Source organism: Cynocephalus volans, chromosome 8 (genome assembly GCF_027409185.1).
Source record: "Cynocephalus volans isolate mCynVol1 chromosome 8, mCynVol1.pri, whole genome shotgun sequence".
Taxonomy (NCBI): Eukaryota; Metazoa; Chordata; class Mammalia; order Dermoptera; family Cynocephalidae; genus Cynocephalus; species Cynocephalus volans.
Window position 1 is genome coordinate 137494824 of NC_084467.1, and position 23601 is coordinate 137518424.

The 23601-nt window shown below is 48.8% G+C and overlaps 1 protein-coding gene across 3 annotated transcripts in view; it reads left to right on the top strand.

The window, feature by feature from the left end:
- Positions 1-23601, top strand: part of CACNA1E (calcium voltage-gated channel subunit alpha1 E) — a 310184-nt gene that overhangs the window by 241618 nt on the left and 44965 nt on the right. For 2 of the 3 annotated variants that reach the window (XM_063103647.1, XM_063103648.1), the window contains exons 18-26: positions 423-520; positions 4390-4446; positions 5616-6269; positions 6679-6992; positions 9103-9256; positions 10440-10569; positions 11269-11328; positions 12056-12162; positions 23134-23145. In XM_063103647.1, the coding sequence (XP_062959717.1) occupies positions 423-520; positions 4390-4446; positions 5616-6269; positions 6679-6992; positions 9103-9256; positions 10440-10569; positions 11269-11328; positions 12056-12162; positions 23134-23145 (1586 nt within the window). The remainder of the gene's footprint in view (positions 1-422; positions 521-4389; positions 4447-5615; positions 6270-6678; positions 6993-9102; positions 9257-10439; positions 10570-11268; positions 11329-12055; positions 12163-23133; positions 23146-23601) is intronic. The other variant, XM_063103649.1, reaches the window with a different exon arrangement.

A 23601-nucleotide genomic window follows, 5' to 3' on the forward strand; every position in this document is an offset into this window, starting at 1 on the left:
TGTGGGGAAGACACCATGATGGGGTACTCAGTCTAGGTGCTTTCTTCAGGGGGCTTTGCCTGGAAAGTCCCTACTTGGTCACTTCCATAAACTGAAGAACCTCTGAGAAGTGCTGGCTCCTGCTGTTGACCTCCCCAGCCATGGCCAGCTCCCCTGAGGACTGAGGCTTGGGGTAGACTTCTCCCGGCTCTCCTGAGCAGCCCGTGGGGGCTCCATGGAGACAACAATTGCTGACCATGCAAGAGCTGTGAGGCTTCTGGCCAGTGGAGGTCTCCGAGCCAACCTAACCTCCTACTGCTTTGTTTAACCTCTTCCTCTGCCTTCTTCACTTCATCTGGTCTTCAGAACTCTTGGGGAGAGCCAAAGGAAACTGCTCTCCTTCATGGGGATCCCAGGCAAAGCCATCTCCCCTTTTTGTCTAGGATGAACAGGAGGAAGAAGAGGCTTTCAACCAGAAACACGCACTGCAGAAAGCCAAGGAGGTCAGCCCGATGTCTGCACCCAACATGCCTTCTATCGAGTGAGTCTGCTGCCCCTTCACTGCCCTGGGGCTCCTGTGCTGATGGCCAGCTCCTCAATGCACAAAACTATTGATGAGGGAGTGCACCTGCTCCAGGCCAGGGACTGTTCCTGAGCATACAGCAATGAGCAAGACAGAGACTGTGCTCTCACGGGGCTCTTGTTTCAGTGAGTGGGATGGGTGATGAACATACAAATCATTTCAGGTCGTGGCAAAGTCTAAAGTGAAAACCAGGGTCATAAGGCAGAGAAGGACAGGGGTGGGGAGAAGTATCTTAGGGCAATATGGAGGGTTCTCTGGAGAGGCAGTGTTCCAGCAAAGATCTAAATGTGTAGAAAATGGTTGTGTGGTATTTTGGAGGAAGAGTGTTCCCTAGCAAGGTCCAGTGTAGCTGATGTGTACTGAAGAAGGAGAGATATAAGACAAGGCCAGAGACAAGGCCAGAGAGGTGGGCAGCAGCCAGCTTGCAGGTCTATAAGGCTCAGGGGAAGGATTTTAGCTTTTATTCTAACTGCAACCATGGGAGGACTTAAAGTGGAAGGATGCTTAGTGGAAAGAGTTACACTTTTAAAAGGTCACTCTGCTCTGTGGAGATTGTATGGGCCAGGAGTGGAGGCAGGGAGTCAGACTTGGCTCCTAGTGTTCAAGTAGGTGAGAGGTGATGGTTTAGACCAGCATGGTGGCAATGGAGGACATGAGAAGTGATCCTGTTCAGTCTGTATTTTGGAGGGAGAGCCAATAGAACAAGCTAATGGATTGTATGTGGTAAGGGCGAGGATGGAAAAAAAAGAAACAGAAATTGCTCCCAGGTTTTACGGTTTTGAGAAACTGGGCAGAAGGTGCTGGTGGTTACTGATATCCTGGAGAAAGGCCGAAAGGCGGAGTTCATTTTGGCTGCATTAAATGTGAGATGCATCTAAGGCATCCGAGTGTTGGATAGGCCCCGGGTTAGATGCATCTGGAGCTTAGAAGAGAAGTCAGGATTAATATAAAGATTTAGGGGAAGGCATTTGTATTTGGATGGTATTTAAGCCTTGAGTGGGGGTGAGGTGACCCAAGGAGAGTGGGGATGGAGAAGAGAGGGGCTGAGGACAGAAGGTCTGGCAGAGGAGAAGCCAGCACAGGAGACCAGAGACCAAGGGGGTGCAACCAGGAGGCAGGAGAAAGAGCAGGGAAGCTCGGTGTCCTGGAAACCTGTAGAGGAGAACTCTGCAGCAAGGAGGAGTGGGCAGGGCTGCTATGCACTGTTGAATGATCACGGACAGTGAGGACAGAGAAGGGACCATTGGATTTGGCAAAATGAAAGCTTTAGTAACCATACAAAAGCGGCTTCAGTGGCCAAGAGGGAACAAAATTCAGTTGAAGTGGATTAGGCAGAGAATAGGAGGTGATGAGGTAGAGCAGTGAGTACACACTCTTTCAGGGAAGCTGGATCTGGGGTTGATGGTAGAACTAGGGGCAGTCGACTTGGGCGCCTGGTCTCTGCATGGTAAGAGGAAGGGTTGAAGGAGAGGCTAAGAAATGACTAGAAAAACATGGAATTTCTGTTGCTGCTCTGAGCCTGCATGAGGACTGGGTGGGTCACCCTGGGCTGTCTGTGGGAAAGGTCTGGGACCCTTAGGAGGTGGAATTCCATCCCCCAATTCATTAAAGATTGATGGGGAAAGGCCAAACAACTCCTTCCTCTCTAGATATTCTCTGGGCCTTGAGTGGTTTCTATCCTACCTTCCCTGAACTCATGAATTTGGGTTAAACACACACACAGGTATCTAAAACTGCGGATGGGTAGGACTGGCTGTCACTTAGGGGTGGGTGGTTCTATTTCCTGAGATGAGGAAGCCTGGGGGAGAAGTGGATTTGGAGAGATGTGAGTTAGGACGATGCTTGGCCCAGAGCAGAAACACTATTTATGGAATGAAAGAATGAATGAAATGTGGGTAGGCACAGGGCTGTGGGAATTGAGCAGAGTGTGCATCAGGCACAGCGCAGTGAGAGAAGGTGCTGCAGACATCCAAGAAGAGCAGAGACCCAGGCTTTGGCTGCTGCACCTGTGCTGCAAGATGACCGCCTCTGGCGTGAGCGACCTCAGGGTGTGTGTGCCCTGCTGAGGTGTGCGGGTGAGACTGCTGGTTGCGGGACTACAGCATAACTGAGTGCAAATGTGGCTGTCCATGGAGAAACATGGACAGAGCATTGTCGCACACCCAAGTGCCTGAGTGCTGGTCACAGTTTTGTCACTAGCATGCTCTGTGGCCTTAGATAGAGAACTACTCAGGATCTCAGAACCTCTGTTTCCCCATCTTTGAAATGGAAGAATCCTATTTGCCCTTCCTGTTCCACATCTTATGGGGTGTACACGAGGTCACATTCACATGAGTTGGCGATACATGGATGCTTCTCTGTGTGGTTTTAGGTATGAATGTAAATTTGGATCTTTGCATATGTGAGTAGAGAGGAGAAGGAGGTTTAAAGTGTGTGTCTGATTTGTGTGGGAGTTAGAGGTTGGTCTCTGTTTTGCCTGGCCCCTGTGTGTGTGTGTCTGTGTGTGTGTGTGTGCGTGTGTGTGTGTGTGTGTGTGTGTGTGTATTCCCACGTTCGTGTGTGTGCGTGTGAGAGAGAACCTATTCATGTCCTTACGCTCTTACACATGTGCTTTGGAAGGGCTGGTATTTAAGTATTGGAGAAATTGAAAATAGGTGGCATGATGCGTTTTCCCTGGTGGGTGTGCATGCTGCCTGTTGGCGTGTGGGCTTCTAGTTCTTTATGCTGCCTGTGCTTCTTGGCATCCTGCCCTCACCTGTGCCTCACTGCGTTGCAGGCTGCCCATGCTGAGGGATTCTGTTGAGGAGCTCACAGGTTCTCCACATTGGTGTGTGCGTCATGGATACTTGTGTGCAGCTACACATGTGTGTACTGTGCCTCTTCCAGACACCCACAGGGAGTCTCAGACCAGCTGCCTCTGCTCCTTCAGCCCCACCCTGTGTTGGGCTCCTCTGCAGATGAGTGAGGTGTGGTAGTCGAGCAGAGTTAGTTTGCCTAGCATGTGTTGTTCTCCGCCTGAGCATTGTCCCTGTGCTGACAGGCTCATTTTACCAGGTGTCCTGTCTGCTTTTGCAGGTACTGCTAATACCCTGTTACTCAGGCCTTCCATTGGCCTTGTGTTTGAAAGGATACAGTGTATGTGTGGAAGAGATTTCTTTCTATACAAGGCTAAGAAGGTGAATACAATGCTTTACCCAGCTGATTAGACCAAACCTCCAGGCCTGTGGCCAGGGCCACTGGATTGCACAAATGCAGGGCACTCTACGCATGTCCTGGAATTTGTGAATGGCAGCCCTGCTTTTGGTTACGGGCTGCTTTGTAGCCTGGGTGGCATGCATGGCAGAGTGTTTGTTCCCCCACATGTTTTGAGAGATGGAATCAGGATCTGCTATAGGAGCGATGAGCTGGGGAATCACACCCATGTGAATGTGCTGTGCTATCCTAGAAATGATCAGGGACAGGGAATCCAACTACCCATCAGAGCTTACAGGATATCCAAAATAGGCCTCTGAAGGACGTTTAGGTGAAAGTGTGAGTGCCAGTGGAGCATGCCATTGAAGCATCTGAAGCTCTATAACATATGGAAAGGTCTATCCTTGTGTATCTGCGTGTGTGCTTCAAAAACTAGACCCATGTATTAGCAAGGAACCAAAAGTCACTGTGCTGGGGAGTTGAAGGTTGGGAGTCCAGAGAGGGCAGGCAGGCACACAGGGAACGTGTGAACCTGCGGAGGACTCCGTGCCTCCCTCTGGAGATCTGCTGGTGGCTGTGGGGCATAAGTTCCTAGAGGTTGGGGTGAACTGAACCTGTTCGTTTTTCTTTCCCAGAAGAGACAGAAGGAGAAGACACCACATGTCGATGTGGGAGCCACGCAGCAGCCACCTGTATGTGTGTACCGGTTTGCGTGTTTGTGAGTGGTTATGTGTGGGTGTGGGGACAATGTGTCTTTGTCCTTGGCCATGGACAAAGTGGCATTGGGTGTGCGTGTCAGTGTGTGCCTTGGTGTGTGTGTGCGTGTTCTGTGCACATGGTCTGTGGACATGCCCCTCTGCACCTTTCAACGTATGCTTTTCTCAGTGTGTGCCCAACATATGTGACCCTGTGTGTTGTTGCCCCATTTGGCCTTTGAATTGGCACGTGTTGGTAATTCGTGTTGGGGGGATGTGCCTTTCCCATAGGCAGTTGTGTACAGCTCTGTGTGGGCCTCAGGGTGTGTGTGGGTATATGTGAGTGTCCCCTGATAGTTCATAGGTGTGTGCCTGCAGGCACAGGTGAGGGAAGGGTAGGTGACTACACTTCTACCCCGTGAGCCCACTCCCATGTGCTGTTCTGTGTGTGTCACGCCTGTGTTCCTGCTATCATGTGAGTGCTCCTCTAGGCCCCTGAGCTGCAGTGTTCAACAGTGGTTTTGAGTATGAGCTGATGGTGGTCTGTGCACATATCGTCCTCTGTAGTTTTTAGTTGCTGTCATGGAAGAGACCATGGCACTCTTAGTTTTTGAGGGTGATGCCAAGACCTTTTGGGTCCTTTTGCCACTGTCCTCACCCTTTGGTAGTATCCGATCATTGTACTGCACAGGCCTTGCTAGCCCAGGCTGTGATCTCAGAGGGAAAGGGGAGGGAGAGGGGTGGACAGGAAAAGGTCTCAGCTTGAATCAAGGACCATTGGTGGGCACAGAGTGGGTACAGGCTGATGCCCTGAAAGCAAAGGAGAACAGGGAGTGAAGACCTGGTAAGCCTTTGGACTGGCATCCTAGCTGGTCCTGGGGATGGGGAACTCAGTCCTGGATCTGATCCCTACCCTACCCTCAGCTACTACAGAGCAGGGGTTAGAGTGGAAGCCCCTGGACTGGGAGGCGCTGGTGCAAGGACTTCCCATGCGTGGCCTACTCTGCTCCTTGCATCTTTCTGTGCTTCCTGTCAGCAGGTGCTGGGCTCCCCTATTTGATCCCCCACCTTGTGTGCGACCCTTTTCCCACGGCCCCCGTGGCTGCCCACCCTGGCCTGCAGCAGTCAGGTCCTGACTACAGCTCTTGCCATTTCCCCTTTGCCAGGAGGGAGCGGAGGCGCCGGCACCACATGTCGGTGTGGGAGCAGCGCACCAGCCAGCTGCGGAGGCACATGCAGATGTCCAGCCAGGAGGCCCTCAACAAGGAGGAAGCCCCACCCATGAACCCCCTTAACCCCCTCAACCCGTTGAGCCCTCTCAACCCACTCAATGCCCACCCTAGCCTCTACCGGAGACCCAGGCCCATGGAGGGCCTGGCCCTGGGTCTGGGCCTGGAAAAGTGCGAGGAGGAGCGCATCAGCCATGGGGGGTCCCTGAAGGGGGACGGAGGGGACCTGTCCAGCACCCTGGACAACCAGCGAAGTCCCTTGTCCCTGGGCAAACGGGAACCACCGTGGCTGGCCAGGCCCTGTCATGGGAACTGTGACCCGACCCAGCAGGAGGCTGGAGGAGGAGAGACTGTGGTGACCTTCGAGGACCGAGCCAGGCACAGGCAGAGTCAGCGGCGCAGCCGGCACCGCCGTGTCAGGACAGAAGGCAAGGAGTCCGCCTCGGCCTCCCGGAGCAGATCTGCCAGCCAGGAGCGGAGTCTGGATGCAGGTGTGCCCACGGAGGGGGTGAAGGAGCATGAGCCCAGGGGCAGCCATGGGGCCAAGGAACCAACAATCCAAGAAGAAGAGAGAGCCCAGGACTTACGGAGGTAATGAGTCACAGGAGTACCCTGGGGCATGTAACACAGGCCAGTGTTAGGAATCCTTCCCTATAAGCCTTCCTAAGCCTCGGTGTCCCCTTATAAAGTGGAGATGATGCTGATGCACCCTTTATAAGGTACGAGTAAATATAACAGGCAATGGGATCTGTCCCCCCAGAAACTAGGGTCTGTCCTTCCAGGGCATCTCCTGCTGGAAGTGGGTCATGGCTGGATGGGAAGAAGGTGGTGGGCATGGCCCCAGTATTGGCTCCGCTCTGCCTGGCCGGGTGGGGGTGCGAGGCATGCTGTCTGTTCTTCAGCAGGGCTCCTGGGGCTGCCCTCACCCTCCACTCTTGCCAGGCGCATCAGCCGTTTTGGAACAGCTTCCGAGCACCAGCCGTCTCCTCTCTCCTCCCAGGACCAACAGTCTGATGGTGCCCAGAGGCTCCGGGCTGGCAGGAGCCCTTGAAGAGGCCGACACACCCCTAGTCCCACCCCACCCCGAGCTGGAAGTGGGGAAGGATGCAGCATTGGTGGAGCAGGAGGCAGAAGGCAGTAGTGAGCAAGCCCTGCTGGGGGACGTGCAGCTGGACGTGGGCAGACCTGTCAGCCAGAGTGAGCCTGACCTCTCCTGCATCACGGCCAACACGGACAAGGCCACCACTGAGAGCACCAGCATCACCGTGGCCATCCCCGATGTGGGCCCCTTGGTGGACTCGACCGTGGTGCACAGTGAGAGCACAGTCCCTGCCCTTCACCCCACCGCTCTGCCCCCAGGGCCAGGGGCTGTGGGCTCTGGAGCCCCTCCGGTAAAACCACGTGGAAAGCCCCACTCCCAGGAAGGAAGCGCTCTTCAAGTAGTCAGAAGAGGGCCAATTGTCTCACGTTTTGCAGGAAAACAATAAGTTAGCGTTTTCTCAATCTTAAATTTTGCCCATAAAATTTCCTTAAACTTTTGGTCCCTGTGACTACCCTAGAGTCTTCAGAGCAATCATGTGATTTTGTACCCTGTTGTATATTCAGCCATTAGATTTAATGTATGGGTGTTCTGTGGCCTCCCCTGTGACCTCCAAGATGCTCTGCCCCAGGACAAGTTAGGGAAGCCCTTGTGAAGAGGTCGATGGCAGGAGGGCTCCTTCTGGCCCTGGTTCTGCTCAGTGAGTGGCCGCAGATAAAACCTCTGCATCCCTCGATGCCTCAGTTTGTCATGTATAAAGTGAAAGCATTGAGCTAGATGATCTCTGAGGCCTTTCCCTGTACTAATATTTTATGACTCTATTACTCTTATCAACACTTTCTCACCTAGGAGCTTTCAGTCACAGGTTCTCTCCATCACAGTTCCCTCATGCATCAGATGTTAACCTACGAAAACTTAAAGGGAAACACAGCAAAATAAAAAGCACTTAACCTACTACCCCATGCTGCCGTGACCACACGCCGCATCCCTGCCCTGACCCTGCGCCCCATCTCTGTCCTCACACCCTAATCCTGCCTGACCCCACACCCCATCCCTGTATTAAACCCACTGCTGCCCTGTGATCACTGACTTGTGACCACAGAGTTCCACCCTTGCCTGTTTTTCTCTCACTTTTTCTATGTTTTTCTCTTTCATATGATAGTCTTCTACTCTTCCTGTTTTTCTTTGTTCCACTGCTCTGTATGTGTTCCTTCATGCACTCTATACTCAAAATACCAATAATGCTTTAAAAAGTGAAAGCTCCCATGTCCAGTGCTCGCTGGGGTCGACTTGGGCATGTCTCAGGATCCCAGAATCACAACCTCTTTTGATGTCTGTTTGCTTTTATACTCTAAAAAGTAAGAAGTGTTTTGGACCCTCTTTTATGAGAAGCAACATTAAGAAAGCTGGGCCCTCCCTCTGTTCCCATTCCAGAGCTAGTCCATGGCCTTGGTCAAGGTAAGAGCATGTTACAGGAAGGCTTTTGGGTACTTCATATGACTCACATTTCAGAAGGCCTGTCATGGGCCAGAGCAACAGAGGCTTGCTGCTTACACAGGTTCAGGGTAGCATCATTCACTGAACAGAGCAGTGGGGAGAGGTTGACTGGATTCCTTTCCCCATTCTGATAGCCTCAGCCTCTGGCCAACTTACCCCACACTGTGACTTGAGCATGGTAGCAGAGAGTAGCAGCCCGGGAGTGCCGCAGGGCTCTGGCTCCTTCGTCCTCCCAGTCCTGGAATAAACTCATGGGTCTGTATTCACATGAATATTGCATTCTCATTTCCACATTAATTGTGGCTGGGAAAAGCAGAGCCAGAAAGGCAGCTGCAAATAGAGTAATGCTTTTTTTTTTTTAAATCTTCCATTGCAGTGTGATTTCCTTGACAGGATATAGGATTTCTAATTGGGAACCCATGCTAGCTGTATGACCTTAGGAAAGGTACTTAAGTTCCTTGAACTTCAGTTTTCTCATCTGAATAATCGGAATAACAATACTTGCTCTTCTGGGTGTACTGATGTGAAAATTCAGGACGCGAATATATACAAAGGATCCAGCGTTTAGATATAAGATCCAAACTTTGTAAACGTTACCACAGAAAGAATCATGCTGTTTACCAGACTGTAAAAGTTCAATCATAAATGATAGTATTTATTATCATTAAAGTAAAATAAAGTAAAGTCACATAAAATTTGGGTGAGGGTAAGGATAAGAGGAGAGGAAGAGTGTTTGCCATGTAGCAATACCCCAGGTGCTTGCAGGGTGCCATGCGAGGGGCATCCCCGTAGCCCTTTCCCATCCTCCCCTTGCCATCCCCACCTGAAAATGAAGGATATTATTCATGTAGCAAGGTTCCTGAAGATTTCAACATATTCCTCTTGCAGTTAGCAACAAGACTGATGGAGAAGCCAGTCCCTTGAAGGAAGCAGAGATCAAAGAGGAGGGGGAGGTGGAGAAGAAACAGAAGAAAGAGAAGCGTGAGACTGGCAAAGCCATGGTGCCCCACAGCTCTATGTTCATCTTCAGCACCACCAACCCGTAAGACACTCCCGCATCGCTCCCCCTTTGGTGCCAGGGCAGATGGCCCGGGTTTGAGCCAGGAGAGGGTGATGGAGAGAGGAAGGGGTGGGGACCCGGTCATCTTCCTGAGCCTTCCTGGTGGAGTGTGGCCAGACACTGAAGCCCCGAGGGTGCCCACTAAGTGAAGGGGTCGTTATGTTAAGCAGCCTTGGAACTCTGTGCCCATAGTCTAAAGAGTAGCTTAAGACAGGATAACATTAGAAATGTCATGAGAAAAAAGACCCTGTTCTTTGGTCGGTAGCTGGCATGGGGGGAGGAAGGAAATCTACTTGAGGATGTGTCACCAAGCATTGCAGAGGTAGGCAGAGCCAAGAACGTGGAGCTTAGAGTGACCAGATCACTCAAATAGAGTTTGAGAGCATTGGTCCCACTGCCCTACATGTGAATTTCTGAACTGGGCTTGTTCCTCAGAGCAGAGGTAGGGGCATGAGGTGGGGGTGGCTAAGAAGAGCCTGGGAGGTTAGAGTCAGGAAAGATGGAATTTGGAAGGAGAATCTGCCTTCTGCCCTGGAAGTGAGCATCATGTACATGTGGACCAGCTTCCGAGACTAGGAAGACAAGATGGCTTTCCTTGGCCACGTGGGCAGGCTTCACACAGAGCTCTGGGAAGGGAGGAACCAGGGTCAAGGTATGTCGGGCCATCTAAAGCTAGAATGTAGAATGTAGAGTATAGTAACTTTAATCAGAATAACCTGGGGCTTATAAAAACCTGTTGCCGCTTTCATGAGGAATCTTAGAATCAATGTCTATTTTTATGCTTTATGGTTCTTTGTAATTTCCTTGGTATGTCCCAGTTTCCTTACATTGGTGGGGACGACACTGAGGTACAGGGGAGGGTAGCATGTGGTTTGTGTAGTCTGATGCTGGCGGCTCCTCGTGGCTCAGACGTGGTTGCAGATAATGCATCTGGGTTTGCGTGCTGCAGCCTCTCACCAATCTAATTACCTTCCCCACAGGGACTTTAAATCAAGGGTGGTGCCTGAGAAATTAAATTGCTCTCCCTGGTGGCCTCCTTGGCCAGGGCCTGGCTGTCTGGAAGAGGCCAGAGTGTGTGTGTATTGGAGGCGGGGGAGTGGGGAGTAGGAGGGAAGGGCGTGGGAGGGGAGCAGGGCCGGCTCAGCAGGGCTCACCCACCCCGCAGGATTCGGAGGGCCTGCCACTACATCGTGAACCTGCGCTACTTTGAGATGTGCATCCTCCTGGTGATCGCTGCCAGCAGCATTGCCCTGGCTGCCGAGGACCCTGTCCTGACCAACTCGGAGCGCAACAAAGTGGGTGCACAGGGCCATTTGCCAACCTCTGCAGTGCCCTGGTACCCACCTTGTCCCAGCCCCTCCCCACCCAGCAGTGGAGGTGGACTGAGATGGTAGGAACGCTGCCGGGGAATGAGGAAGGATTGAGAAATTGCCCATTCCTGTTCCAGGCCAGCCCCCCACCCCCACGCCCCACCACCTGCATGCCTTTACGCTGCAGCAGCGGACTTGACCCAGTGCCAGCCAGGGCTTTGGAGGGGTCTCAGCTCCCCATGGCCTTGGATTTGGAGCTAACATAGTGTCACGGAGGGTGTGCGAGAAACTGGGGAGCTGCAGCTCTACCGCAGGGCGTTGAGATGTGTCCTGGGTCCCACAGGTGTATGTCAGGAGATGTGAGGGAAGTAAGGACGATAGGAACTGACAAGTTTTCCAGGTCCTGAGCCAGAACTGGAGGGAGAGGCTTGTCGGGCCATTCAGACCCAAGAAGTTAAGTTCTGGCTAAGGAAAGGAAATGGCTGAGGACTGGCCACCAGATCGTGTGGCTCTAGCAGGATCCACGGCCCCCTCCTTCCTGCCTCCATCTCTATCCAGCTAGTGGTTACAATGCCACACCCTTGTTCCGAGGTGGAAATGGGTGGGGATAGGGGTGGGCATGCAGGGCCGCATGTCCTGGTTGCCTCACAGGGTCCTCTTCTCTCCACCATATGTGTCTTCCAGGTCCTGAGGTATTTTGACTATGTTTTCACGGGCGTGTTCACCTTTGAGATGGTTATAAAGGTAAAAGCTTCTAGAAAAAAACCTGGGCTCCAGGGCTTGGATGGGTCACTTGTCTGCCCTCTAGTATAGGGCCCATCCCGATGCTGCCACCTATTAGCCAGTGACAGAACAGAACCTCAGCAGGGCCTCTGCTAACCCTCCTCTGGCCTTGGACTCCTAAGGACAAGTGTCTCAGCAGGACATGACTGGGTGTGTATGTTTGGCCTGGTGCAGACCTGTAGGAGGCAGGCAGCGGGTGGGTGTGCAGACAGGTGTGGGGCCTGAGCTGCCCTCCCCAACACACTTCCTCCCTTGAGCCTGCGTAGGTGCCGAGGCATAGGGTTAGGTAGAGGTGAGTCTTCCTGGGCTCCATCTAGTTCCAGGCACACTCACTCCCCTGCAGCCCCCTAATACCCCACAGGTCTGTCTGGTTCCCAGTCTCACCCATCCTGGATCTTACCCATCCATGCATGTGTGGCAATGCCTGGTGCTCCAAGCCACTATTGAGCGGAGGAGTGTGGCAGGGTTCTGTGAGGCTGAGGAGTCTAGCAACCCCTGGGTGGCTAGGAGAAGGAGCTTCAGACCTCACAGCTACCTGGAGAGAGCCTGTTGGACCTACCCTCCTGCTCTTCGGCTCCCAGGATGTGGAGCAATGGCAGTGGGGGAATTGCTGCGATGAACCCGAGCTCAGGGCAAGCATTGCCCACCTCCTGGCCTCATCTGTGGCTTTTGCACCCCTCTCCTGCAGATGATAGACCAGGGCTTGATCCTGCAGGATGGGTCCTACTTCCGAGACCTGTGGAACATCCTGGATTTTGTGGTGGTGGTAGGCGCGTTGGTGGCCTTCGCTCTGGCGTAAGTGGCTCTTTTCCTATTCAGTTCTCTTCCTTGCTGGAGACTCTGGCTAGCTGATGCCTTCTCCAGGGCCAGCCTGAGAAATGAAACACTCAGAGCAGCTCCTTGCTGCCCTGGAATGCTGCTTCCCAGCCACCCTCAGCAGAGCTCCTGAGAGCCTTGTGACCTCAGCTCATGTGCCCTAAATGGCAGGGTGGGGGAAGCAGGAGCAGAGGCATCAGCAGGGAGAAGTCAGAGGCCCCGGGTTCCTTTCCTGAGATGAGTAAGCTTGGGCAGTGCCTCCACGTGCCCAAGGATGGACACAGGGACAGCTGCTGTGCCCTTTTGTTTCCTGAGTCTGTCAAACAAGGGAGAAGCTTGAAAGAAGGAGGATTCAGAGGGTAGAACAAAGTTGGGATCATAGAATCCTGGGTGTGTGGAGGCTCTGCCCATGAGCAGGGGTAACCGAGAACTATTCCAGCAATGTAAGAACCAAATTAATAGTGTATGTTTAATCTCCAGAAGGAAAGACTTTCCAAACCTTCCTTGATAACACACTTAGGAGCATGGTCTTGAACCATTCAAGCAACTAAATCATGTTCATTACATCTGGGGCTTTTTTTTTTTTAACACATTGATGCAACTGTAGCAGGTTTTCAATCACATTCTGACATCTCCTGTGGAATCCAGCCAAGGAAAGGGTTCTCCTAGCCCTCTAGGGTGTGGCTCGAAAATAGGGATGCTGTCAGGGCCTCGTTGCCCCAGTAGGATGAATGACAGCCGTCGGACTCTGTCTGTGCCTTGTTCTACCCAGAGCAGCTTCACTCTCTTCCAGGTGGCACAATAGAATTTCCTGAGCCATCCTTCCAGCCTCTTTGAGTACATGTAGGAGTCTTGTGTTTTAAGCAAGGCTAGCTACATTTTCTTTCTAATGATGCAGAAGGAAAGCATTTGGTTGCTGCTTTCACTGATAGCAGCTGCAAAAGGAAAGAAACAAAATGTCCCCATAGGTTTGCCCTTTTCGGGTCCGCGTGGTTAGAAAGGGATCATCTATCCCACCTTCTCCCCAGGCACTATCAGCTTCCATCCCTTACCCATTCTAGCAGAAAAAGAGGTGGGGTGAGGGTTGAGAAGGAATGTTTCTCAAGTGGCCTGGGGTAGGGGGCCCTCTGTCTGTAGGAGAGGTGAAGTATTCCCTGCTGTGCTAAGAATCTAAGGTCTCCAGAATCTGAAAGTAGACTGTGTCCATTGCTGCCCCAGCCATGGGGGATCCTCCATGAGTGAGCTGGGTTGAGTGTGGTTTGTGAGTGTGAGATAGACTGGCAGGATAACTTCAGTGTCCCTTGTCCCCCTGTGCACTAGAGTATTAACTAACCCCTTGAGAGACAGGGAGTCCCCTTTGCCTCTCACAAGAGGAAAGCTTCCTATCAGACATGGCTGAATTGTTCCCAAGGATATTTCACAAAAGCATGGTATTTTCTCAAACATCTGGCCTGCCTGTAGATTCTCACACCAAGATCAAAAGAAAGGCAGCTTTGGCTCTGCTTCAGGGACTCCTGGCTCCTGCTCCTTCTCCTTGGAAAGATGCATTCAAGTGTCCCTTTGTCCTAAGGAGGCCCACATTTTTTGTTAGAGATAAGTATTACCCTTGGGTTTTTAAGAGGTTGAGTTCCCTTCTCATTTTATCAGTTCATTTGCATACATTATTCCCCATAGTGATCTCTCTCTTATTTCAATCTCAGTAACATCCCTCTGAAGAATAAAGGACGAAGAGAGAGAATCCCAGAGGAAAGGACTCCCCTGATCTTTAGGAAGAACAGATCTCACTGGGGTGGCAGGACAGAGTGGCAGGAAGGGTGTGGGCTACAGAGCCAGGCAGGTCCTACTCTGAATGCCAGCCCCTCGTCTGAATTCTAGCTCTGTGTCCTTGAGCCACACAGCAAAATACTAACCTTCCTAACCTCAGTTTCTCATCTCCAAAATGGAGACAAAATAAGGTGTGTAGAGTGCTTTAGCTCAGGGCCTGACAGTGTGAGTGATCAATAAATGCTAATTCCCTGCTTTATCCTTCCAATTCTCCCATCACATCATGAAGTCCAAATACAGGAGCATAGTATGTGTTGCTGCATAATGTATGCAAATATGAAGATGGATGCAGGCTGGTCCAAGACTCAGTTTTTCCTCACCCACCGCTCACCTGTGCCTGGTAACCAGGCAGGTGTGTTGGTGCCAGTGTGAGGAGCAGGTGCATTTGAGAGGAAGCCTCTGCATGACTGCCCATGTTCACAGTCCAGCTGTCTCTCTTCAAACTCAGAGTAATGACGACATGCTGTGGGGTTGTCATCTGTCTTGTTCTTTCTTTGTGCCCTTTGAAACGTGGCGGTGGTGGCTTTGGTGCTGGTGGCAGGGGAAGCCTTAACAGCCCGGAGCCGAAGCCTCTCTGTTGGTCCTCAGACCAGGTACAGTGCAGGGGACCCCAGAAATCCCCTGGTTCTGGGGTCCACGCTTATGTGATGGATTGAGAGTTATAATCCATCACTTGCTTTTAGTGATGTCACTTCTTGAACTTTCTCTTCATTTCTCTCCAAAATGTAGATGGCCCTTGCTCATTCTTCTCCATCCACTCTCTCTTTTGTCATCAGCCTTCCAAGCTTGCCATGCCCACTCCCTGTCCCCTTTCCCTACTCATGGAACAGCGCCCCCCCCGCCCCCGCCTCTGGCACATTTGCTGAGGTCCTGGTAATGCTTTCTCTCACTCATCTGCTGGTGCTTCCTAACTCTGCTCCCTCCTGTTCCTCATTAAGGACACCAGAGAATTCAGCTCTCCCACCACTTTGGGAGGGTTAGCTAGGGTCCCACCTGCCACACAGTAGGGTGTGGCCTAGAGCAGAGAGTGGAATATGTCACCAAGCCTGTGTCCCTCCTGGTCATGGGTTCAGGCCATCAGGAAGCCAGATGTGGGTTTGCAGACTCATAAGGGATCTTTCTCCTTGTGGTTACAACCTCATTGTCATATCTCTTATATTTGCCCCTGTGAACGTCCACTATTCAGAAAACCTTACTCCTGTCCTAGTCTCTTTCACTGCTCTGTGAAATTGAACCTTGCCTTACACAGGCTTCTGCAAAGGCTATTGCTCAATCGATTTGAGCTCCTGAGGGTGGTTGCCATAGTAGCATCTTATGTGGCTCCTCGGAACCCAGAGGTGACTTGGCATCCTTTCCACCACTGCCAGACAGAGCTTTCTCAGAACCCAGCCCAACTCCCAAGAGCAATGACCCTAACCAGGGGGAGGGAATGTCCTCTAGCTGAATTCTCGAAGAAAGCTGCATTGTGCACTGAGTCCTTCTGCTGCAGAGATCTGCACTTCCATCATGTATGTTTCCTATAAGCATATATGTTGTTTGTGTAGTGGCTAAAGAGAAATCTCTGTTCTCTATGGCTGCATACATCAAGGGTTTCTTTATAATGTAAACGTGACAAATTCCGTTTGGGAACTTTATTGATTATTGAGGAGGAGGGGAATGGGATTTATTTGATAAGTATGGGCATACCAGGGGATAAGAAAATAAGTGGAAAGATACTCATATTGCAACTTTTCTGGTCTTCTCAGTCCATTTTACATTATAAAGCATTTATGAAAACACTCAGGTCTCCTTCCTTAAGCCCAGTGTCTCTGTAGGGAGGGGTCAGAATTTCGGCAAAGTCGGGTACAGTCCTACCTTGCCCCACTGCCCCCACAGCACCCTACTTTCTGGGCTGCACAGAGACATGGAGTGTTTGCCAACTATAAATGTCTTGAGCTGTGCCTTTCCCTCTCTGAGGTTTCAAGAAAAGTTTGGTGAGTGACTGGGTCTGTGAAACCGTTCTCTTTTATCTTTTTCCTTTTGAAAAAGTGGGATTCTTCTGTGTGATCTTTATTTTATACTGCAGGACCAGAAACTGCTTTCTACAATCTCCCCACACCCTGTTACCATCTCTCCTGGTTCCCAGCCTCCTGGCGGGAAGGCGGAGATGGTTACAGCCTTGGCATTTTGGGGTGTCTGTACATCAGGCATCTGTCCTCACTTTAGGCACCCCCAGAGTCAGCTGCCTTGTAGGGAAGTCATGTGCCCACTCTGCAGGTTGCATTCATGAGCATTACCTATAAGGATCCTAATCGTGCACAGTGAAGATACTGCTGCCCGCATCCTCATGTCTCACGTCTTACGTGTTTAGTGCAGGGACTTGGGCAGGCAGGAGGGTGGGATGGCATCTCCGAGAAGAAATGTGGGAGAGGACTAGACATGTGTGCTTGTGATACCTGCACTCCAACCCAGGACCCTCGCCCTCTCTATTTCCTCTGCTCTGCAACATGCTACTTGATTAGCTCAACTCAGATCGGCAGGTGAGCTCTCCTGGGTTGGATTCTAAATAGTAGCTCACAGCTTGTAGTTGCTTGTCAGCACAAACAGTTTAATAGGAAAATAACTAGCAATTCTGCTCCCACCTCCTCCCCCACCTGGGGACTTACTATGGCCTATGCATCAGTCAGAGTCACGCAGGTTCTCTGACAGCTGATGCCAAAGCTTCCCATTGCCGTCTGTCGTTGTAGCAGGGCACGAGGTGAGGTCAGGACTCCCTGGCATGCAGGGATCTGGCTCAGAGCCACACTTGGCCTTTCATTATTCAGTCCTTAGCCAGAAATGAAAAACATGAGTCAATCTGCCTCTTGGTGCCAGAAGGAACTGGAGTTCCCACATTAGCTTTTATTACATTCTTTTCATTGAAGTATGTCACTTTCCTGACACTTGACACTGCCCTAGTCACTAAGATGGATAAGGTCTGTTGAATGCATTCAGAAGCAGCCGTAGCAGCAGAGTCACATACACAGGTACAGACAACTTTAGATTTGGAAGGGCCCTGAAGAGCCACAGAATATGTTCTTCTGGTCGGTTTTGCTTCTGGGGTTTTGTGTTTCTGAAGGTGAGAATGTGCACGTGGATAAAAGGAGTGACTGTTCAGAACCGAAATGCTAGGGCGTGTCACACTCAGCAGAGCATAGAAACGACAGAACTAGCACTTCCCCGTAAACCTGCCATCTTTTTCTCCTATTCTTTGCTACCTTCCTTTGTCTACTGCCTCAAGGCTCGAGCTTTGCTTTTGGGCCTCTTTCTTGACCGCCCTGTTCTTGTAGAACCAAAAGGGGAGTGTCCCAAAGGCAGCTGTGACTACACATTAATCTTGTAGGGGAAGAAAAAGTAGACAAAGTCCTGCTTCATGCAGAGCAGACCCATTTACCACTGAGCGACACAGACCATCCAGTTCCCCTGCTCTGGGAAGAAAATGAAGGATTAAAATTAAATTTAGCCGTCAGGTAGCCCATTAACTGTGGATTTAGGACACTGGCTGAAAAAGAATTGGAAATTTCCAGGAGTGAGCAGATAGAAGGATGTTGCTTCTTGAGACTCCAGTTTTAAGAGTCACTTCGAGAGTGACTTCATTTAACTTTGTGCCCAGGGAGGGACCCTAAAGGTGACTAATGTCTATGGACTCTTGGGGTGCCCACTGCTGTATTATACTCTGACTGCCTTGAAAATGGGGCTTAGAAGGGAGTAAGTAGAATCAGAGTGGAAGCCCCATGGAAGGAGTGTCTGAGAAGAAGAAAAGTTCCCGGTCTACCTGCTCTTGGCATTATGTCCCAGCATGTGTGTTTTTTGGTGAACACTGGAAAATGTGTTGTCTGTTGCACATAACATTGATGTTTCTGAGGAACCCTCTGTACAATGTGTACTTGGACACCTTCATCTTGTGGAGGTGATGGGTGTGAACACCTAAGTATTTCTCTTTATTAACAATAGCACAAATCTGGGAGATGGCTGGTGATAAATGGGATCTCAGCCTGTGGCCACAGAACCAAGCAAAATGAAATGGTCCAATCAGGGAACACAGCCCCATCTACCTGGTAACCAAAACTGGTCTAACCAGACCTAGATACAAAAAGCACACCATATGGGAGGTGAACCTTCACAGCCATGTGAAAAGCCTAGTCCTGCAGGATTAGTAGAAACCCATCATGCTGCCCTCCAGATTTAAAAGTAGGTTTTGGAGTAACTCAAGTTGGAAGACTTCATAATGGGGCTTGGGAAGCATCAGCTCAGATCATGTGACCTGCCAGCCATCTGCTTAATCCACACTCACAGGGGTTCAGCCTAGCATTACAAATTTGTCTCCAGCTGGAGCGATGTATTGGCTGGACTTCACCTGGCACCAAGGCTTTCTTAGAAAGATCAGCAGATGAGGGGTCTTTGGATATGTTTAGAATACAAAGGCTAAGAAGAAAAACAAATCAGGTCATTGTTCACCAGATTGAATTAACAAAACTGTTAGGAGACAGTTAGATGCTTTTCTGTCTCTTACTGCTCCTCAGTGCTTGGACAAAAATACCTTCCAATTGGAGTATAGTGCTGGGTATTGCAAAGGAGAAAGTTTGCAAAAGTCTCTCCTGGGTGTACTGTGTATGAGAAGCTTGTTGAGGTCAGTGTGCAAGAAGGAAAGGATTATGCCCCAACCACTGGGTATAGATCTAGTGCTTTGGTCATACAGGAAAGAATGACGGCTGAGTAACAACGGATTTAGGGCTCATGGGTGACCCCAAGAGATACTGAGGCATGGACCACGAAGAAAAATAATCCCCAAATGGCAGCAGCTAAGCAGTGAGAAGGCAAAAGTGCTGACTTTAGATTCCTCATCCAAGCAGGTGAACCTGGCCTTACCTACAGGTCCTAGAGAGACAAGCATTGCCAATGCAAAGGGGCAAACTTTAGAATTTCTAAAGTGTTTTCATACTGTTTATTTCATTTATCACTGGACAGTCCTGTTTTATAGTTGAGAAATGGATTTGCTGAGGTTTGATTACTGTGAGTCCTTTGACTAGTAAGCAGCAAAGCCAGTTCTTGAGTATCCTAGGTGTTTTGATTTCAAGTTCAGTGTTTTCTCCATTATATTAAGCTCCCTTCTACCTGTGATGTTCTAGTTGGTTCCAAGACATTAACCTCTGTAAATTCAGAGTGGTGGTTTGGTATGGAACTCCTCAGCCTACAGATCCTTCTGCTTCTGTCTGGTGATACATGAGACCCATGGGCCAGGTTGAGAAGGGGCATCCCTGAGCTCGTCCATCTTGAAGGTTCATTTATAGCTTTTTCTTCCCATGAACAGACCCTACACTGATTAAGGGGAGTAGAATAGATAGCTTAATATGAGTATTTGAGCTCAGAAACTGCTGATTTTTTTTTTTTTTTTTTTTTTTTTTTTTTTTTTTTTTGCTGTTTCCTTCTTTGGTTAAAACAGTGGTTCCCATTTGAAAGGCACTGCAACATCATAAATAAGAGCATGGGGTTTCAGAGTCAGGCAAACTTAGATCTGAATCCCAGCACTATTAATTATTTGCTGCCTTAACTCTCTGAACCTCTGCTTCCTCATCTGTAAATGGGTATTTAAAATAACTACATTTTGGTCCTATAAGAATTAAATAAGAAAAAATATATTTAGTGTCCAATATAGTGCCAAGCACTTAATAGGTGTGTAATAAATGGTAGTTATTGTTGCCTTCCTAGTCCAGACACCCAAGGCTTCTCCCAGCATGACCCCCTCCTCCCGCCTTACACTCCTGCAAGCCTAACCATGCCCCGAAGGTCAGAGATCCCTTCACATCCCTGTGCTGTTCCTTCTTGGGCTCACAGGGGAGAGTAGAAAGCCGTGACACTTAAGGAAGAAGGGTTCCCAAGAACCTGATGTCGCTGCTCTGCCTCCATGGATGGAGAGCCCTCGGTTCCTGGCAGAAATCGACTTGAGAGCATGTCCTTTGGGAAAAGGGGGCCTGGGAGCTGAAGAGCAAGATTACAGCGAATGATGAGTGATTACACATGAAAGATCTGGAGGGCAACTTGACAATTGAGCTGGAAAATTCTCATCTTTTACTGATGAGACAAGAGAGAAATGTGGCATTTTTTTCTGGAGAGCAGCCAGGGACTTACCAGATAAGTAGGAAATAAATGGTAAAATAGGTGGCCCAATTGAGTCCCAATTAGTGGGACCAGTGGAATTATCCTCAAATTTTAACATTAGAGTTAATTTTTAAACCTGATAAAATTGCACTAATTAGCTAGGCAGTGTAAAAAAAAAAAAATCTCATTATACATTTAGTATCAAAGACTAGCAAAGTGTTATTGGGTGATTATATTTAAATTATTTGCAAAGGGCATATGAATTATTTCTAAACAATGCCTCAGTTAAAGTGCTTGAAGAGCTTGTCCTCTTAGTTTGGTAAAACATTTCCCTTGCAATCTTGTTGGCTTTAATAATGGCTTAAATAACTGATATACATAGATTTGGAAGAGGTACTTTGGTTTAGTCTGTGTGTAAATTATAATATATTTTAATTAATGGAGGCTAAATTGTTGAGGCTTTTCCTGACTTTGTAGCTTTGTTATTCAGTACTCCTTTCATTTCAAATGGCAATTTTCATATCAGTGCTGACCCTATGTTAATAAAACCAAGGATGCAAGTGTGTTTTTCTGCAACCATTCAAAATCATGGCTTTGCAGTGGCTCCTCTGGTGTAAGAGACCTGATAAAAGTTGTGCAGAGCAATGACTAATTTTTATTTTGCTATTTTTCTGTGTCTGATTGCTATCCGTGGCTTGGATCTGTGGGAGTTAGAATGGGACAAATAGCCCCCCAGTGGCTTGGTAACCAAACTCATCTGTTAAGATTAGAGCTTACCATCAGTGAACCCCATTTTCCAAAACAAGGACACACAGTGGTCAGAATCCCCTTTGTTCCATGCTGTGATATTTTCCTAGGATTCTGGGGGAAAATTAATTGTAGAGAGCAAATTCCATCCTGTGTGCAGGTGTGTAGGAGGAGCAAGAAATACTGGATCTTCAGCATAAGATGGAGGCTATGAGTATGTCCTACTGGATGTGAAGGTCTCTGAGACAAGGATCTGGGAAAGCAGAAGGCAAAAGCCTGGCGTATGTGCTCCTAGACCACCTGCCCATGTATTGACCTCCCACCCTATTCCCACATCTTAGGAATATGGAAGATTCTTCCTTGATTTTTCCTTAAGATAAATGTACCGTGGAGAAAGGAGGGTGACCTATGTAGTTGTTTTAGTAAATTTTTCAATCAAATGATTCCAATTTTCCCATGGCAGCTGCAGTTATACTTTTATGTGTGTGTTTGTTTACTTGAGATTTGTCTTACCCTACTAGACTAGCTAAGTTCTAAGAGGTTAGCTACCTCATTGGTTCACAACTGTGTATCTGGTGCCTTGAACAGTGCCTGACATATATTAAGGACTCTATAGTTGCTTGTTATATGAATGAATAAAGGTATGTTTGGCTGAGCTACCACATGCCCAGTATTGTATGTGAGAAGATGCTTTTATAACTCAAGGGAAGATACTTCTGCCCTCTGAGCATTTGGAGGTCATCACATTAAGGATGTAAGGTTTACAAGGCCTTGAGTTTAATTCCCAAATCATCATTTATTTGGCACTTACAATGATAATTAATATAATTTTGAATATGAGATCATTTACTGAGTAAAATGGCCATTGGAATTCTTTGCTTGTGACTTAGTGTGGTGTAACATAGGTTTGTGGCACACTGAAAAAAATTTAGAAAAGAGAGAAAAAATAACCTTCATAGCAGCCAGCAACTGAGCACCAAAGCCTGAATTCTGGGCATGTCTTCATAGCAGCAGGCCAGGCTGAGAATCATGAGATTAGTGTTCACCTGTGGCCCTGAGCACCCTCACTGAGTGATCTCATGCAAGCCACTTCCTCCTGGGGCCTCAGTTGCCTTTGCAGTTGAGTGGATTTAGGGATCTTTTCCATCTCTAAAATTGGGCGAGCAATTTGGCTAAAACTTAAACCAAAACCTGCTGGTGCAGAGGCTTAGTGGCTAAGAGCAAGGGCTCCAAGCACCATACGTGCTTGGGTTCAGGTCCCAGCTCCATCATCTAACACTGGGCACTCACTTACCCTCTCTGAGTCTCATCTGTGAAATGGGGATAGTAATACCAATGTCCTAGCATTACTAGGAGCTTTAAGGAAAGATTTGCACTAAAAGTGCTTAGCACAGAATCTTGCCCTAAATAAAAAATAAGTTTATACTCAAAAAGTTAAAGGTTAGTTCTCATTATTTCTATCTCAAAGATGTTTATGCTCCGACTTTTTTTTTTTTTTTTTTTTGTTACACCTCACCAGTAGAGTTGGGATGATTTTTTTTCTTCCAGTTGCACAGTAAATAGCTCACAATGGACAGCTGGTCATTTAATTTATCAAAAAGCAATCTTGTGTGTGACATCATGACCTCGATAGACAAATGCCTGCCCACTAATTTCAAGGTGGTTTAATGATGTTGCGCATCTGAGTTTTTGAGAGACTCCAAAGTAGCCCTCCCAGAGTGGTTGCATGTCCGTCTTCAGATGAATACCTTCGTAAGCATAACTACACGACTGTGACTTGAAACACCCTTCCAGAGAGAGAGTAAGTGAGTGAGTTTCTGGCCCATGGTAGGCATAATTCCTCTAGCCTGGTTTCTTATAAACTCACTGGGAACAGAGAGAGTTTGTCTGAAGACTACTAAGGAAATGAAAATAAAAGCCTACACTTAGAAAACTGCAGTTAAACTAGGCTCTGTAGAATAAAGTGCAGTACCTGGAATGCCATCTCGTTAGAGGCAGTTTCCCTCATCCTTGCACAGGGCCTTTGGCCTGGCAGGTTGGGGAGGTGGCTGTGGAGGAAATGTGCTGGCCCTTCCTGTCACAAAACATTTGGACTCTACAAGTGCCAAGGCTGTGGGTGGGGTCCCTGGGCCTGTGTTTCTCCAATATCCTGTCATTGTAAGGTTCTCTTTTCTCCATGAAGTTTTCTGATTTTCTTTCTTCTCTCTATACTGCCCCCCACCCCGCTTTTTTTGGACTGCTTTCTGATTGGATCCTCCATAGGAACGCTTTGGGGTAAATATGTTTGATTTTCTTTGAAGTAAAAGATAGGGGCATTGGGTTGGAGGAGGGAGAAAGCATGGTTGGGAGGGGTGGAGCTGACTCATTGAGAAAGGAGAGGTGAGTTTACATGAGTGGTGAATTTTCACTGATATCCAAGAGATTAAAAATTAGGAGTCTCCAAGCCTTAGGAAATGATCATTCTTATTGGTTTGGATATGTATCTGGCTTATATATTGCCTCTGTTAGATATGTACGTAGATGAGCCTAATACAGTAAAATCATTTATGAAATGTACCAAAGACCCTGGACGTAAAAGACCATATCAATGCAGTACTTTTGGATTTATATTCAGATTTAGGGTTAAATAAGAGTGAGTTGTAGGTCATGGCCTATGACCATTAAGGGAGTCTTAAAAGTAACGTTCTGGGCAAAGTCACCATTCCTTGGGTTAGATTAAATGTCTTTCCA